Source organism: Pyrgilauda ruficollis, unplaced genomic scaffold (genome assembly GCF_017590135.1).
Source record: "Pyrgilauda ruficollis isolate IOZ18807 unplaced genomic scaffold, ASM1759013v1 scaffold14, whole genome shotgun sequence".
NCBI classification, from domain to species: domain Eukaryota; kingdom Metazoa; phylum Chordata; class Aves; order Passeriformes; family Passeridae; genus Pyrgilauda; species Pyrgilauda ruficollis.
Window position 1 is genome coordinate 8950536 of NW_024512543.1, and position 14261 is coordinate 8964796.

General features: G+C 57.3%; 1 protein-coding gene across 3 annotated transcripts in view; it reads left to right on the forward strand.

The window, feature by feature from the left end:
- Positions 1–14261, forward strand: part of LARGE2 (LARGE xylosyl- and glucuronyltransferase 2) — a 30231-nt gene that overhangs the window by 7954 nt on the left and 8016 nt on the right. For all 3 annotated transcript variants that reach the window (XM_041459824.1, XM_041459825.1, XM_041459826.1), the window contains 13 exons: positions 9259–9432; positions 9725–9981; positions 10373–10455; positions 10725–10848; positions 11270–11441; positions 11597–11701; positions 11950–12062; positions 12170–12295; positions 12443–12598; positions 12707–12870; positions 13148–13426; positions 13756–13902; positions 14050–14245. In XM_041459824.1, the coding sequence (XP_041315758.1) occupies positions 9333–9432; positions 9725–9981; positions 10373–10455; positions 10725–10848; positions 11270–11441; positions 11597–11701; positions 11950–12062; positions 12170–12295; positions 12443–12598; positions 12707–12870; positions 13148–13426; positions 13756–13902; positions 14050–14245 (2022 nt within the window). In that variant the 5' untranslated portion in view covers positions 9259–9332. The remainder of the gene's footprint in view (positions 1–9258; positions 9433–9724; positions 9982–10372; positions 10456–10724; positions 10849–11269; positions 11442–11596; positions 11702–11949; positions 12063–12169; positions 12296–12442; positions 12599–12706; positions 12871–13147; positions 13427–13755; positions 13903–14049; positions 14246–14261) is intronic.

A 14261-nucleotide genomic window follows, 5' to 3' on the forward strand; every position in this document is an offset into this window, starting at 1 on the left:
GCCCAAGTGCTGCAGCACTGCTGAAAGAGCAGGGCTCCCTCTCAGGAGTGGGAGGCTGGTGCCTGGCAGTGCTGCTTGAGGCCAGTCATATCCTCATCTGGGGAGGCTGAGATCCCTTAATAGGACATACAGTGTCAGTGAGAAGGAGAAGGTGGAGTATTTGTGGATCCAGATGGAGGCACTAGGAGCGAAGAGGGAGTAGTGAGGATGAGTGTGGTGGGAAGGGTATGACTCTTCCTAGAAGCATCCTGGAAGACCTGATCACAGGATGGTCTGAGATGTTATGCCTCTCCTGGTGCAAGCTGGGCACTGCACAGAGGTTGCTGTGGATTGCAGAAGACAGGAGCTTTGTCCTCAGCCACTCATCTGCTGCTTGGTTGAGTTGAGCTATGCTGTTTCTTCCCTGCCTTTGTCCTTTGGTGCGCAAGTTCATGGTTTAGCTCAGCAGTGTGAGAAGCTCCAGGGACAGGAACACAAGGAGCAGCAGGAAGGGAGGAGGGCTAGTAATGGGTTTGGATGTTGGGAGTATTCTCCTTTCCACTGCCTGCCTTTGGGAACTGCCTCCCCTCTGGGATCCACTTCCCCTCATTTTTTGTCCCTATCAGTCACTACCTCATTTCCAGTTTGCAAGATGTCCTATGCCGTTTTTTTGCAAGTAAGTTTTGTGTCTTAGCCTGGACAACAGTTTTTTCTCCAGTGTTGTCAGAGCCTCTTGGCAATGTGCAAGCTTCTCTGCAGCTCAGAATCACTTCTGGTCGTACAAAATGCCCAGGGCACCCTGAGTGGATGGCACTATTGCTGCTTGGGTTTTTTAGAGACTGCCTGAGCCATTCTGGTTTGCTATTTATAGTGCAGCTGTTCCATTGCTGTGTGGATGAGCTCTGCTTTCAGCCTCACTTAGGCACTGAGGGCATTGGTGCCAGGAATAGCTCTGGACAGGGAAGATATAGGAGTGGCTGCTTGAGCACAGCTCCCAGTTTGAGCTAGTCCCTTGTGGAAGAGGTACCAGGCTGCATCCATGAGCTCAGCTGCTTTTCATGCAGAGGAGAGGGATTGCCTTTCCTTGTCAGTCAGTGCCTTGTGTGTGCTTGGCTGCTGGACTAGAGTTTGGCATTGTGAGAGATGGAATTTGGAAGAGTTGCTCCAGTGACCGATACTAGCAGGACTAGTGAGGGACCATGGTCATGAGCCAATGGCGTGAAGCTGTATCAGCAGAGGATTAGGCAGGTTATTGGGAAAAAACTGGGAAAAACCCAGAGGGTGGCTGGGCACTGGAACAGGCTCCCCAGGGAAGTGGTCACAGCACCAGCCTGACAGAGTTCAGGAAGCTTCTGGACAATGCTCTCAGGCACATGGTGTGATTTCTGAGGTTGTCCTGTGCTGAGCTGGGAGTTGGACTTGATGATCCTTGTGGGTCCCTTCCAACCCCAGATATCCTGTGATTCTGTGAGGGCAGTTGGCATGGGAAGCCCTGCTCCCAGCATGTCCTCCAAGCACTGGTAGTGACCTTGTGTGTCCCCAGCTGCTGCCCACTGGGTGGGTGGATCCCTTGTGGTGGGGTACCTGCCATTCCTTGCACAGGGCCCTGCTCTTCTCTCCCCAGGGAATGTTTGCTAACCCCGAGGAAACTCAAGCTAAGGCCTGAAAGGAGCCTGCAGCACAAAAAAAAATCAACACCCTCCTCAGCACTGCTGCTTGGGCCTTTTGGCTCATGATGCTCTCAGCTTGTCTGGAGACCAGAGCTAGACAAATAATTAATTGCTTGATTTAGTGCCCAAAATGAAAAGCTGGAGGGGAAAAAAAATCAACACAGACAAATTTGAGAGACCCTTTATCTTTTATTTTAAATGCAATGCCGCTCAATTACAAACAAAACAATGCAAAATGAGACTTATTTGCTTGGAAAACAAAGCATTTTGTTCTTGTCCAAAACTTGTGATGAAGGAGCAAATAGCTCTGAGCTGTCTGGAAACTGCAGTTTTCAATCAATAACTATTCAGCCAAAAACACTTACCCAGTTCTGCTGGTAACAATGCACAGCAGGCACCTGACAACCTGGCTCACAGCCATGCCCCGGCACCTTCCCAGAGGTGGATGGTGTCGTACCTCTTGTGAGCTTTTCCAGGTAGAGTGCCAATATGGGGTTGTTGGAGTCCCTTTGTCTCCTTTTTTGCTGTAATTAACCTAATTAATTTTGCCTGAGGTGGTGCAGACTCGACTAGCATGTGTAGGGGCTAAGTCTGGCCTGTTGTGCTGGGATATGGTCTCCCTTGTCCCACCAGGGAGCATCACCTGGTGCAGGATGTTCCAGAGCAGTTCAAGGGAGCAGGGGGATGTGGGGTTAGTCCCTAGCCATGGGCACTGCTAGCTGGAAACTTGGGGTATCAGTACCACACAGGATGAAACTTCCACCCCTTGCTTTATCAGCAGGATGTCTCTGGGTGTTCCAGCTGTGCTGATGGCAGAGCTGGAACTGGTGGAGGGCTTGCTGCAGGCTGACTTGGAGAAAAGCTGGAGTTCCTGGCTGCTGACCCTGCTCAGCTCTGACCCCAGGAACTGTTGAAGCCCACAGCAGTGAAAATGTCAGGAAATGGCAGGGTGAACAGGTATTGATGCCCGTAGCATATCCGGAGACCAGGACACAGTGAACTTAATGGATTCAGAGCTGGCTATTAGCTGCAGCACAGACATCAGCAAAAATGCAGATAGTAGAAACCTAATCCCATCAGAGAGGAAGGGAGCTGGAGATTAGCCCCTGTTGCTGCTCTTGTTTCAAGAGGCAGTTGGGGTCCTCCTGCACAGTGCCCAGGCCTGGTCCCTCCTGTGCCAAGCTGTGCTGGCCAGGAAGCCATAAGGAGGAGATTTGATTCAGCACTTCATGGCCTCTGTGTTTGTCCTCAGTTAGGCTTGAACTTCACCAGGCCCAGAGAAGGGCCAGTCAGTGTTGATACTTCACCTGCTGAGTATCCTCTAAGCATCAAATGACTTGTAGTGCAGGGAGGTAAAGCTGGAAGCAGTGTGTTGAACACCTCTGCTGTGAGTTTATTGGGGTCCTTCCAGCTTCTTTTTTGGCTTAAGAGGAAGGAGAGCACTTAGGGACTGTGTTGCTGTCTGGGTGGGCCCTTTTCTTTGCTTGAGAGTTGTGGCAGAATGCAGCTGCCCAGCTTGTAAGCACCTCAGCATGTCTGGTAGGCTTAGGCCTCCTATGCCACACTTGCACATTCTGCTGTGGCACTGCTCTCCCCATGTGTGCCCTGCATGCCCTCTGTCGCTCTGCTGGGCAGCTGAACCCAGTGCCTGGCTGCAGGCAGGGAGACTGATTCTGCAAAAGCAGATTGTGTCTAGCCCAGCCTTGTGATCAGAGACGCTCTGCTGGGCAGCTGAACCTGTGCCTGGCTGCAGGCAGGGAGACTGATTCGCAAAAGCAGATTGTGTCTAGCCCAGCCTTGTGATCAGAGTCCCTGCCAAGAGGAGCTGCTCCCCTGATACATTCCTGAGTTTCAGACATGAAGAGGTAAGCAGCAAAGCATTCCTGTCCGTCCCAGCCTGAGCTTGCTGGTTTCCTCTGGAAACAGTGTGGTGACAAGAGTCTCTGCTTCAGCCAAGCTTGGAGCTTCAACACCCTTCAGAGACTTTTAGCTCCTCTTCCCTAAGTGCTGTGGCTCTGCCAGAGAAGAAGATGGCTTTTCAGTGTGAGCTCTGCAGAATAAAAAACTGAACTCAGAGCGGCAGAATTGTGTGCATGGTAATCTTACGGGCCTGAGAAGAGCGTGATGTTTGAGAATGAGCTGTAACTGAGGCACAGCTGCCTGTTGTTCCAGGAGGATCCTTTCCGGGATTTTCTCAGCAGCTTGGTGGTGTCTGGGAGCAGTAGGGAGATGAGGATGCTTTCTCCTTTTACAGCATGTGTTGGTATCCAACTCTGGAAATGCTGCTGGATCCCACCTCTAGAACATGGTCGCTGTTTTGCCAGAGGTTGCTCTTTCCAGGGAAATACAAAGGTGAAACTCTCACTTACGGTTTGCTTATCATAAGACTGGGGAGGGAGGGACGGCATGGTAATCCGGAGCATGGGGTTTTAATCCTGCTCTCCTGGCCAAATTCCATTCCGCCTCTGTAAATTCCTGCAGCTACCCTGCTCTGCACTGCCTGTGTGGTATCTGCTGGCTGGCACAGCCCCCCTCAAGCGGCAGCATTTCAGGAATGGGGAGCAGGACAGGGAGGTGACCCTGAATCATAAGGCACTCGGTCAGATGGGTGCAGTACACACTTTAGAGGTGATCTGCTTGAATGTGGAACCAGCCTGTGCCCTCCCTCTTTGTAAGAGCAAAAGTGATTGTCCCTGGTTGCCTCTCTTCAAAGTGTGGTGCCTATTCTGAGTTGTGAATCTGGCTGTGCAGCTCTTGTCACAGCTTTTGGGCCCTTTCTCACCTTCTGCAAACCTGGGAAGCTGTTGTGTTGGGCTTTACTGAGGCAGTCTAAGCAGGTCAGCTAAACTGTCACTCTTCCAGAAATGAGACCTGGGAGAAGAATTTTCAGTTTCTGTCACCTATAGCTAGGTAAGACAACAAGCACCATAGCTCCACGAAATCACTCCTCTCCTGGCTGCCCTGCAGCTCTTTACTGGGAACAGCCAGGCCACCTCCACCCTTGTAATGCCTAGGGGGGAGGCAGTAGAGGGGGCAGCAAGCCTGGGACTGTCCCTGTGCCCCTTCAGGCCTCTGGCTTGGTACTCACAGACAGTGTAGTTGTGCCTCAGCATGCCTCTGCAGGTACACATTAGCTCTAAAAGAGACAACAGGCTGAGACACCCACCCTACCATGGGCCTTGCTGTGATGTTGTGGGAAAACAGAGCTGCTCCCCTCTGTGCTTGCAGGGCTGGAGGAAACATGGTAATGGGATGGCAAAATTTCCACTGCCAGCTCTCCCTAAACATTAACTGCTCACCTGATTATTACTGAGCCATAGAGAGCGAAGGCCATTCAGGCTGAGCAATGGGGCCTACAATGAAAGGGGGATTTCCTGCAGAAGAGTGGATCTTGGAGGAGTGGAGTGCCAGCACATGGGCAGCTCTCAGGAGGAGCCTGGGGCAAGCAAAGTGGCTGCACTTTCCCAGGAATGAAGGTTGCTTGTGCGTGGAAGGGTGGCCGGCATACAGCCAGCTTTGGGTTCCTGCCCACGCCTCAGAGGTTGGTGTCAGCATGCACTGGTGTTTGTGCAGCTGCCCAGCTCTGCTGCCGTGACATTCTCTGTGCCCTGGCCATTGCCCTGTTGTCACTGGAGGCAGGGTGTCTCAGGCATGAGACAAGACCTGGGTCCTGCCTGCCCCTTCCCTGGTATCCACCCTGGTCAGCTTCTTCCAGCTAGAGAGGGCACAGGGGTGCCTTTTTCTGTCCCAGTGGCTGTATCCCCTGAGCTCTGCTGAAGCAGGAGCTGCTTGCTCCTGGGAAGAATGTGGGGGAGGGAGGATAACCTGCTGTGAACAGCACTTCTGCCCCGCACCCGCGCTGGGGTTGGAAGCCGGCAGTATTGGGAAACCTCTCATCTTACTGCTGGCTGCGCTTGTCTGGTGAGCAAGGAGACTGAGGAGGGAGGGCAGAGAGGCCCCATGGTGTGACTGCAGGGCCGGGTAGAGCCGGGAGCTTTACGTGCTGGGCCATGGCTGCTGGTACCTGCTGTGCCCCTTGCCAAGGAGCTGCTTCCAGCCTTGCCCTCCGCTTCCTATGCCTCTAATGTTTCACAGAGGATGAGAGGCCTTCTGGCTTGCCATCTTTACCCTCGTGAACACTCCAAAAATGCCCCTGCCGTGCCTGTGCTCCCCAGCAGCCTACCTGTTCCTGCCTTGGCTGGAGAGGGCCTGGCTGGGTCTCAAAGCACTCACTCTTGGTGCTGGGAGCAAACACGGTATGGTGGCCAGGACAAGCGTGTGGAGAGGCTGTGGAGGTCAGCTGGAGCACGAGGCGGTTTCCTCTGCTGAAGCGGTGCTGTTGGCAGTGGGCTGCAGGAGGTCTGGACTCCCAAAGCATGGGTAAGCCCTGCGTGGCCACTGTCTGAGCTGGAGCACATGATGGATACCGTGGGGCAGGGCAGGACGGCTCCGGGAGCTGAGCGTGTGCCCCGGGGCGGCTGGGGGAGCAAAGGGAAGGGCCCCTGCCCTGGGGAGCCGCCGGCTCAGGAGCAGCAGGGCAGCCCGGGCGTTTCCTCTCCCTGCCGGGGCAGGGCTGGGCTGAAGGGTGCTGCTGAGGAGACGCTGCCTGTTCTACCGGGGCTCTGCAAGGGCAAGCAGGAGCTGCCCGAGCGGGAGGGAGGTAAGCGTGCCTCCCAGGGCAGCCATCTGGGTGCTGCTGTGGCTGCGCGGGCAGGCCGGGGCGCGCCGCGCCGCGCCTCACCCGGGGCTCTGGGGTGGGGGCGATTTACATTGCATCGGGGTGCTGTGCAGGCGCTCCGCATCCCAGGCCTCTGCCTGCTGCCGCTCCTGGCCTTCTCCCACCGCACCCGGCCCCCTCCAGACGCCCGCGGTACTGAACACCCCCGGCAAGGGCTCCTCCTGCTCCAGCCCCGGGCCTGCGCTGGTGCCTTCGCCCAGCCCCGGGGCCTGCGCGGTGGGGAGGGGGGAGCTGCAGGTAGAGCCTCTCTCTGCATAGTTAGCATTCCCAGCCCTGGCCTCCTGCTCCTGCTTCCACCATCCCGCTCACTCCTGGTACGCTGGGCAGGTCTGGTTGAGCACTGCACCCTTTCAGTGAGCCCTGCTCTTCTGGGCCAGAGCAAGGATCAGACAGTAGGGGAACAGTTCTTTCCCTTTCAGATCCACACTGGGGCTTGCACTCTGCTAAGTTGATGGGCAAGTGCTCTGATGGTGGCCAATATCTCTTCTTTCTTTCTGAGCAGCAGCAAGGTCTGCATCCCACCCTCTCCATATTTGCATTGTGGGTAGGCCATGGAGCCGCTCTTTCCCAGTCATGGGGAGAACAGGTGGGCTCTGCCGCCATCCCAAGGCCCCCAAAGATCTCTCAGTGAGGACCAAGTCTTCCGCACCTGCCCCAGTAAAGGAGGGTGCGGGTGCTAGGAAGGGGGTAGATAATCCTGATGCTTCCTTTTTTCACTGTGAAGGAGGGATATTGAAGTGGGAAGGGAGTGGGAAGGGAGTTGGAAGGAGGATGGATTCCTCCCAATTTACTTTGGGCAACTCTGCGCCCCTGGCGCTGGGGGCTCTTGAGTAGAAAGCAAATTTAATCTCTTGTTTTGTTTGTTCTTTCTTCCTCTGAAAGGGGGGCCGGCGGGGTGTGCAGGGGGAGCTTGGGTTTGAGAGTGGGGAGGAGGGCGAAAGTGTCAGATCTGGAAGGGAGGAGTAAAGGGAGGACAGGGAACGGCAGCCCCGGGAGGGAGCAGTAGCAGTGGGCTGCCAGCCGGCTTGGGAGGCGCCGGGGAAGGAGGAGGCGAGGGGAGAGGCAGGTAAGGAAACCAGCGCCTGGGGGGAAGGCAAGCAGCCAGGTGAGGAGTAGGACAAGGGGTGGCAGGAGGGGTGGGGGTGTTATGAGGTGGGGGATGGATGGATCCTTGGGCGCCTCTGGGAGAGGTTGTGAAAACTGACTTGCTGCTGGTCCCATCTGGTCCCGCAGAACTGCCATTCTAGTAGTGTGTTCACATGCAGGCTGGGGACAGAGTACCATTCCTGCAGTGAGGGGCCATGGGGGCAAGTGGGAGCAGGACGGGTGCTGCTGTGTGCCATCACCTTCTCTCTCCTTTGCTTCCGCTAAAGTTGCTTCCCTGCCCCTCTGCTTCCCCTGGGTGCTGGCTGACCTCTTTGGCCTTTCCTCACCATGCCCCCCTGCCATTCCCCTCCAGCCTGTCCTAAACAGCCCTCCAACTTTGTGTGAACCTCGGCATGTGGGATGGGAGACAGACTGGTAGCAGCATGTGGAGATCTCACCATGTCCAGCATGGCCCGTGGCTGTGGCAGGGAGAAGGAGTGCCTGGGCCTGGTGTGCTCCATGTGTCAGCTCCCCATTCCCTGCCATGCCTGTGCTTGGCCTGCTCTGTAGAGCACAAAGGCAGGTCAAGCCCAGGCCTGGCTTGCAGGGAGCTGTAATGTCAATAGGCATCTTCTCTGCCAGGAAAAAGGTGCAGCTTTCAGGGGCCATGCCTACTGCCACGGGGGCTCAGCTGTATCTCCAGTGGGCTGACGTGGCCATGCTCCCGCGGGCTGGCCATGCCCCAGCCCTTCTAGGGCCTGGGTATCCCTCACTGAGGGTGGATGGGGCCATCCATCTGCAATTCCTCCAGCGGGCTGGAACTTGCACCCGGCCCCAGGGGCCGCGGGGAGGGTCGGGGGCCGCGGTATGTGTTCTCCTAGGCTCCAGCCCCCGCGGCCCCATGGACATCTGCACATCAATGGGCTCCAGCGGGGTGTGTGCAGGGGGAGCAGACCCTAATCCGGCCCATTCAGCCCGACGGCGGCTTTTGTTGTCCAGATGCTGCGCCGGGGGCTCGGAGCCGCGGGCAGGGGTGCAGAGCGAGGGCAGGCTGCGGCGGGGGGCAGGCGTCTCTTCCCCGTGGGGTTTTTGCCTGCCCGGGCACCTGGCTCCGCGGGGTCCCGGGCGGGAGAGGGGCTCTGCCCGTCGGGGGAGCGCCCCGAGGAATGAAAGCGGGGCTACACGCGTGGCAGAGCGCGGCGGGGTGAGGAGGCTGCCCCGGCCGCCCGGTGCCCCAGGGCGGCCGGGGAGCGACTTTCACCGAAGTGTTTGGGGTTTTCCCATCGAAGTGGGCGGGCGGCGGCGCTTGGGTGCGGGAGTTTCCCGAGCCCCCCGGCCCTGCGTGGGCCGCGCTCTTGCCGAGGAGGCAGGGTAGGGACCGCGCCCCTCCCACGGCCGGCCAGCTCCGGAGGGCCTCTTAGCATTATTACCTCTCCCCTCCTCTGTGAGCCCTAGGCCTCTGGGATGGCAGGGAACAAGGCAATAAGCTGGGGTAAAATCTCTTGGAAACCTCCTTCCTATCCCCATTCCCCTCCATGTTTGAGGTCCCTCCCACAGGCTCTGCAGTCCAGTCCGGATGGCAGGACAAGTCGAGGGGGGTAAATGTTCCATCATAGGCAGGAGTGTGCTGTCTGGAGAAGTAGTGGGTGTCTGTTTCACTGCTTTAGTTGCCTAGGTACTGTCCTGGAGAGAGCAGGTGAAGGAGGATGTCCTGCTATCGAGATGTTGGCAAACCTGGGTGGGGGCTACTGGTGAGACCTCTCTCTTTTCCCCTGTCCCTCACAGGCTCTAGAATGCCAGGGCCAGCTGGACTCGGGTTGCCCACCTGATCCTCATTGCCTGTGTCCTGCCAGCACATCATGTTGCGCTCCTGGCGCATGAAGCTGAAGTTGCTGCTCGCCACAGTGACCCTGGCTATTCTCCTCTCCTGGCTGTACCTCTTTGTGGGAAGCCTCGAATGTGAGTGAGTCCTTCTTGTCCTCCTCAGATCAAGGGACAGGCCACAACAGAGGGTGGGCAGCAGGGGATTAGGCCTTGGGGTGATTGCTCTGGCCATGCAAGTCACTGCAGGTGTATCTGACTTTAGGACATCTCCAGGGATATCTCTGGAGATCAGGAGAACAGAGCTGAGATGTTGGCTGGGCACTTGTGAGGTGTGCTGGGACCTCTCAGTTGTGGCTCTGCCCCAGCATTCACACCTGGGCTCTCCTGGCCTTGCCATGCCCTTTGCATGTCCCTATCTCTTCCACAGATGGCCGCTTCCTCCTGCTGTCCCCCTGTGTGGGTGAGCAGCCGAGCCGGGATGTGGAGCGGGAGGCGCTGGCCTCACGTGTGCGCAGGGTGGAGGAGGAGAATCAGCAGCTCCGGCTGCAGCTTGGCCAGGCTCAGGCTGAGGTCAGCGACGGCAGCCCGCAGTGGGGGGCTTCTGCCGAGGACAGAGACCCCCCTGGGGGCGAGAGGAGCAACCACACAGCCTGTCCCAAGCAGCGGACAGTGCACAAGTGCGAGGTGGGTGATGGCACCAGTACAGTGGTATTGTGGATAGGGAATGTCGGGTGGGAGGCTGGGACCCTGTGGATGGATATGTGAGCAATTCACCTGGCACTGTTGCTGTGTTCTGGCCATGCTGGGGCCTCATCCTGGCTCTCCACGGTGCTCAGTGGATGAGGGTATTTTCCTTCTCCAGAGAAGGAGACCAGACAGGAGGAGTGGCAGAAAGACTCCTGCTCCCTGCTTCTGAGTTAGGGAACTCCCACCTCTCTTTGGGGCTCCTTCTGCATGGGAAAGGTTGGGTTTTGAAGCTTCTCCATGTAGTGTGGTCCCAGGCAGGAGCTGACAGCCCCTGTAGGGAGGCCTGTTTGAGTCCAGTCTCAAAAGGGCACCCTTTGTCTTTGGGCAGCTCCTTCACGTTGCGATTGTGTGTGCTGGGCACAACGCGAGCCGGGACGTGGTCACCCTGGTGAAATCCATCCTCTTCCACAGGTAATGGGGAGACGTTGTGCCAGAGGCCTGCTGCTTGGGGTTCTCAGATGAGCTGCTGCAGGCTGCAGCGGGGCAGTGCTGCAGAAGAGGGGCTCTAGGACCTCTCTCTACCCCCTGTGCTTAGAGTGGCAGAGTGGAATTTGTTTCCCCTAGAGGGTTTTTTTTCCCGTTTGCCCCTTCAGCTGATATCTGTCCCATGGGTGGGCTGGGGAACTATGTCCTCTTCATTCTGCTGTGATGCTGAATGTTGCTGTGCTTGCCCTCGGCAGGAAAAACCCCCTCCACTTTCACTTCATCACGGATTCGGTGGCCCACCAGATCCTCCAGATGCTCTTCCAGTCCTGGATGGTGCCTTCCGTCCACGTCAGCTTCTACAATGCTGATGACTTGAAGGCAGGTGCTTGCCCTCCTTTTACCCTGTCCCAAGCCAGTGCTTAGAGGGTCAAGGGGAGCAGAGAGAGGGATGAGTGGATGGAGGGTGATTAACGTTTCTTGCTGACCCCTGGCTCACCCCCTCCTCTTTCTGGGCTTGTTGCTGGTGCTGCTGAGAGGGGAGCACAAGGCTGGTACTGGCAGGGTGGGGAGGTGCCTTGCAGTAGCAGTTCCTCTGTGGCAGAGCTGAGTGAGACACTGGGGTCCAGGTGGGGGTTCTGGTGGCTGGAGGAAATGCTCCAGACTTGGCTGCTGGCTCCACAGCTCTGCATGCCCTTCTGCTGTTGGCCTCCTCTGCATGGGGTTCTGGGACACGCAGCTGTCCTGCCCAGGCAGGGGAAGGGCATGGCCATGGCTGGCCCTGAGGTGTGTTGCCTTGCAGCCAGAGGTGTCATGGATCCCCAACAAGCACTACTCTGGCATCTACGGGCTGATGAAGCTGACACTTACCAAGGCACTACCCTCCAACCTCTCCAAGGTCATTGTCTTGGACACAGACATCACCTTTGCCACCGACATTGCTGAGCTCTGGGCTGTCTTTGGAAAGTTTTCTGGTGAGGACAGAGGGCTCCTGGGGACCTGGCAGGGCCTTGGATTCTGGGCTCAGTGTGGCAGTGCCTGCCTGCCACAGAACCAGCACAGTGGGTTTGCTTGGGCCCTCTGAACCAACAGCAAGATAAGCTGCATCCATGTCCCTCTGTTTTCTCAGAAAAGCAGGTGATTGGGCTGGTGGAGAACCAAAGTGACTGGTACTTAGGCAACCTGTGGAAAAACCACAGACCATGGCCAGCTCTGGGACGTGGCTTCAACACGGGTGAGTGTGAACTGCCAGGGTGGCAGGTGCAGCCTCATGGCACATGCACCTGAGGTGGTACTTGGCACAGGGAGACTGGGAGAGACGGAGGTAAAGTGGGAAAGTGGTGGGTACAAGAGGAGTGCTACAGCATCCCAGGGTTGTGGGTAGGCACAGAGAAGTGGCATGTCCCAGGGGCTGAAGGCATGCAGCTCTGTCGAGGCTGGGCGCTCTCTCAGTGCCCCCGTGCCCTCTCCCTTGGCCCTCAGGGGTGATCCTGCTCCTGCTGGACCGCCTGCGTCGCCTGGGCTGGGAACAGATGTGGCGGCTGACAGCAGAGCGGGAGCTCATGAGCATGCTCTCCACCTCGCTGGCTGATCAGGTAACTGTCCCTCCTCTGGGGCAGGTTGGTCCCTGTGCATTCCCAGAGCACTGCCGGCACAGGGGATCTTCCTCGTCCATCCATGCTCTCACCTTTCTCTCTCCTAGGATATCTTCAATGCGGTGATCAAGCAGGACCCATCCCTGGTGTACCGGCTTCCCTGCTTCTGGAATGTGCAGCTCTCTGATCACACCCGCTCGGAGCAGTGCTACACTGAGCTCTCAGATCTCAAGGTGAGTGGGGTTGCTGCTTTTGAGACTGGGGAGGGCCTGAAGGGCAGTGCAGGCACTGGAAGTCCAGGAGAGCTGCATGGGGTCTGAGGGCTTGGGGAGCCTGGTGCTGCTTACTTCCCTTACATGGGGTGACACACTACTGCTTAGGTGATCCACTGGAACTCGCCCAAGAAGCTGCGGGTGAAGAACAAGCACGTGGAGTTCTTCCGTAACCTCTACCTGACCTTCTTGGAGTACGATGGGAACCTGCTGCGCAGAGAGCTTTTTGGCTGTGCCAGTCTTCCCAGCCCACCCAGGGACCAGGTGAGGCTGACTGTGACTCTGTCCCCAGCTGCAGAGCTCTGGGTGGGCAGAGACCTCATGCAACCTCTCCTGGGGTTCCTACTCTCCCTCACCTTTCTGGTGTTGCAGTTGCAGCAGGCGCTGGAGGAGTTGGATGAGGACGATCCCTGCTATGACTTCCGCCAGCAGCACCTCATGCAGCACCGCATCCACCTGTTCTTCCTGCAGTACGAGTTCCTGGCCCTTCCCAACCCCACTGATGTCACCCTCGTGGCCCAGCTCTCCATGGACAGGTACTTGCTAGTAGGACCAGTGGGAGGTTGGAACCCACCTCCACGCCTCTGGGTAGGCTCTACAGCTTTGGAGCTATCAGGGAATCTCATTTCATCGTTCTCATGCCAGCATTTGGCAGTGAGAAATAACACCCCAAGCTGGGAACATCAGTTCTTCCTGCTCCGTCCTGAACCGGGCGTGACCGGCATGTGGCTCTCTGGAGTCGCCCAGTTCTGGGTTTGGTTCAGAGGCTGCCGCAGGGCAGGTCTGCTGCTCAGGCTGTGCCCTCTGCTCCAGGTTACAGATGCTGGAGGCCATCTGCAAGCACTGGGCAGGCCCCATCAGCCTGGCGCTGTACATGTCGGACGCCGAGGCGCAGCAGTTCCTGCGCTATGCCCAGGCCTCAGAGGTGCTGAGCGCCCGCCGCAATGTCGCCTACCACATTGTCTACAAGGAGGGGCAGTTCTACCCCATCAACCTCCTGCGCAACGTGGCCTTGGCCAACACGCAGACGCCGTACGTCTTCCTGACGGACATCGACTTCCTGCCTATGTATGGCCTCTACGATTACCTCAGGTAAGGCTTTTGCCAGCTGGCTCTTGCTCAGCCTGCTGGGTTCCCCAAGCACCAGAGTTTTCAGGGTAGCAGCTCTCAATAGGCAGAAGCTGTCTCCTTTGTGTTCAGCCTTGGGGTCCTGCCCTTACTTTTGTCAGACACCAGCAGATGAGGAAGGAGCTGTGGCTGTGAGGGTTCCCCTGTTCCTTCTATCCCTGCATGGTACCACTGCACATTCTAAAACCCATTAATAGCGGTGTGGAGTAGTGGGCAGGCTGGAGGGGCTGAGGGAGGAGGCTGTGGCTATGTCTTACAGTCAGGGAGACCTCACACCCTTCCTACTACCACAGGAACTCCATCCAACAGCTGGAGCTGCCCCAGAGGAAGGCGGCTCTCATTGTGCCAGCATTTGAGACCCTGCACTACCGTCTGACCTTTCCCAAATCCAAAGCAGAGCTGCTCTCCATGCTGGACATGGGCTCCCTTTACACCTTCAGGTAGGGACTAGCACTGTCCCACCATCCAAGCAGAAGCCATCTGTGTACCCTTGTGGCTTGGGGCTGTGCACCCCTGTCTCAGAGGGGGGTAGCAGACCCCCTGCATCCTCTGCTGTCTCAGTCTCTCATTTCCATCTCTCCCCGTAGGTACCACGTGTGGCCAAAAGGCCACGCCCCAACGGACTACGCCAAATGGCGGACGGCCACCGTGCCCTACCGCGTGGCGTGGCAGCCAGACTTTGAGCCTTACGTTGTAGTGAGGCGAGACTGCCCCAGGTATGACCAGAGGTTCGTCGGCTTCGGCTGGAACAAAGTCTCCCACATCATGGAGCTGGATGCGCAGGTGGGTGAGGGGCTCC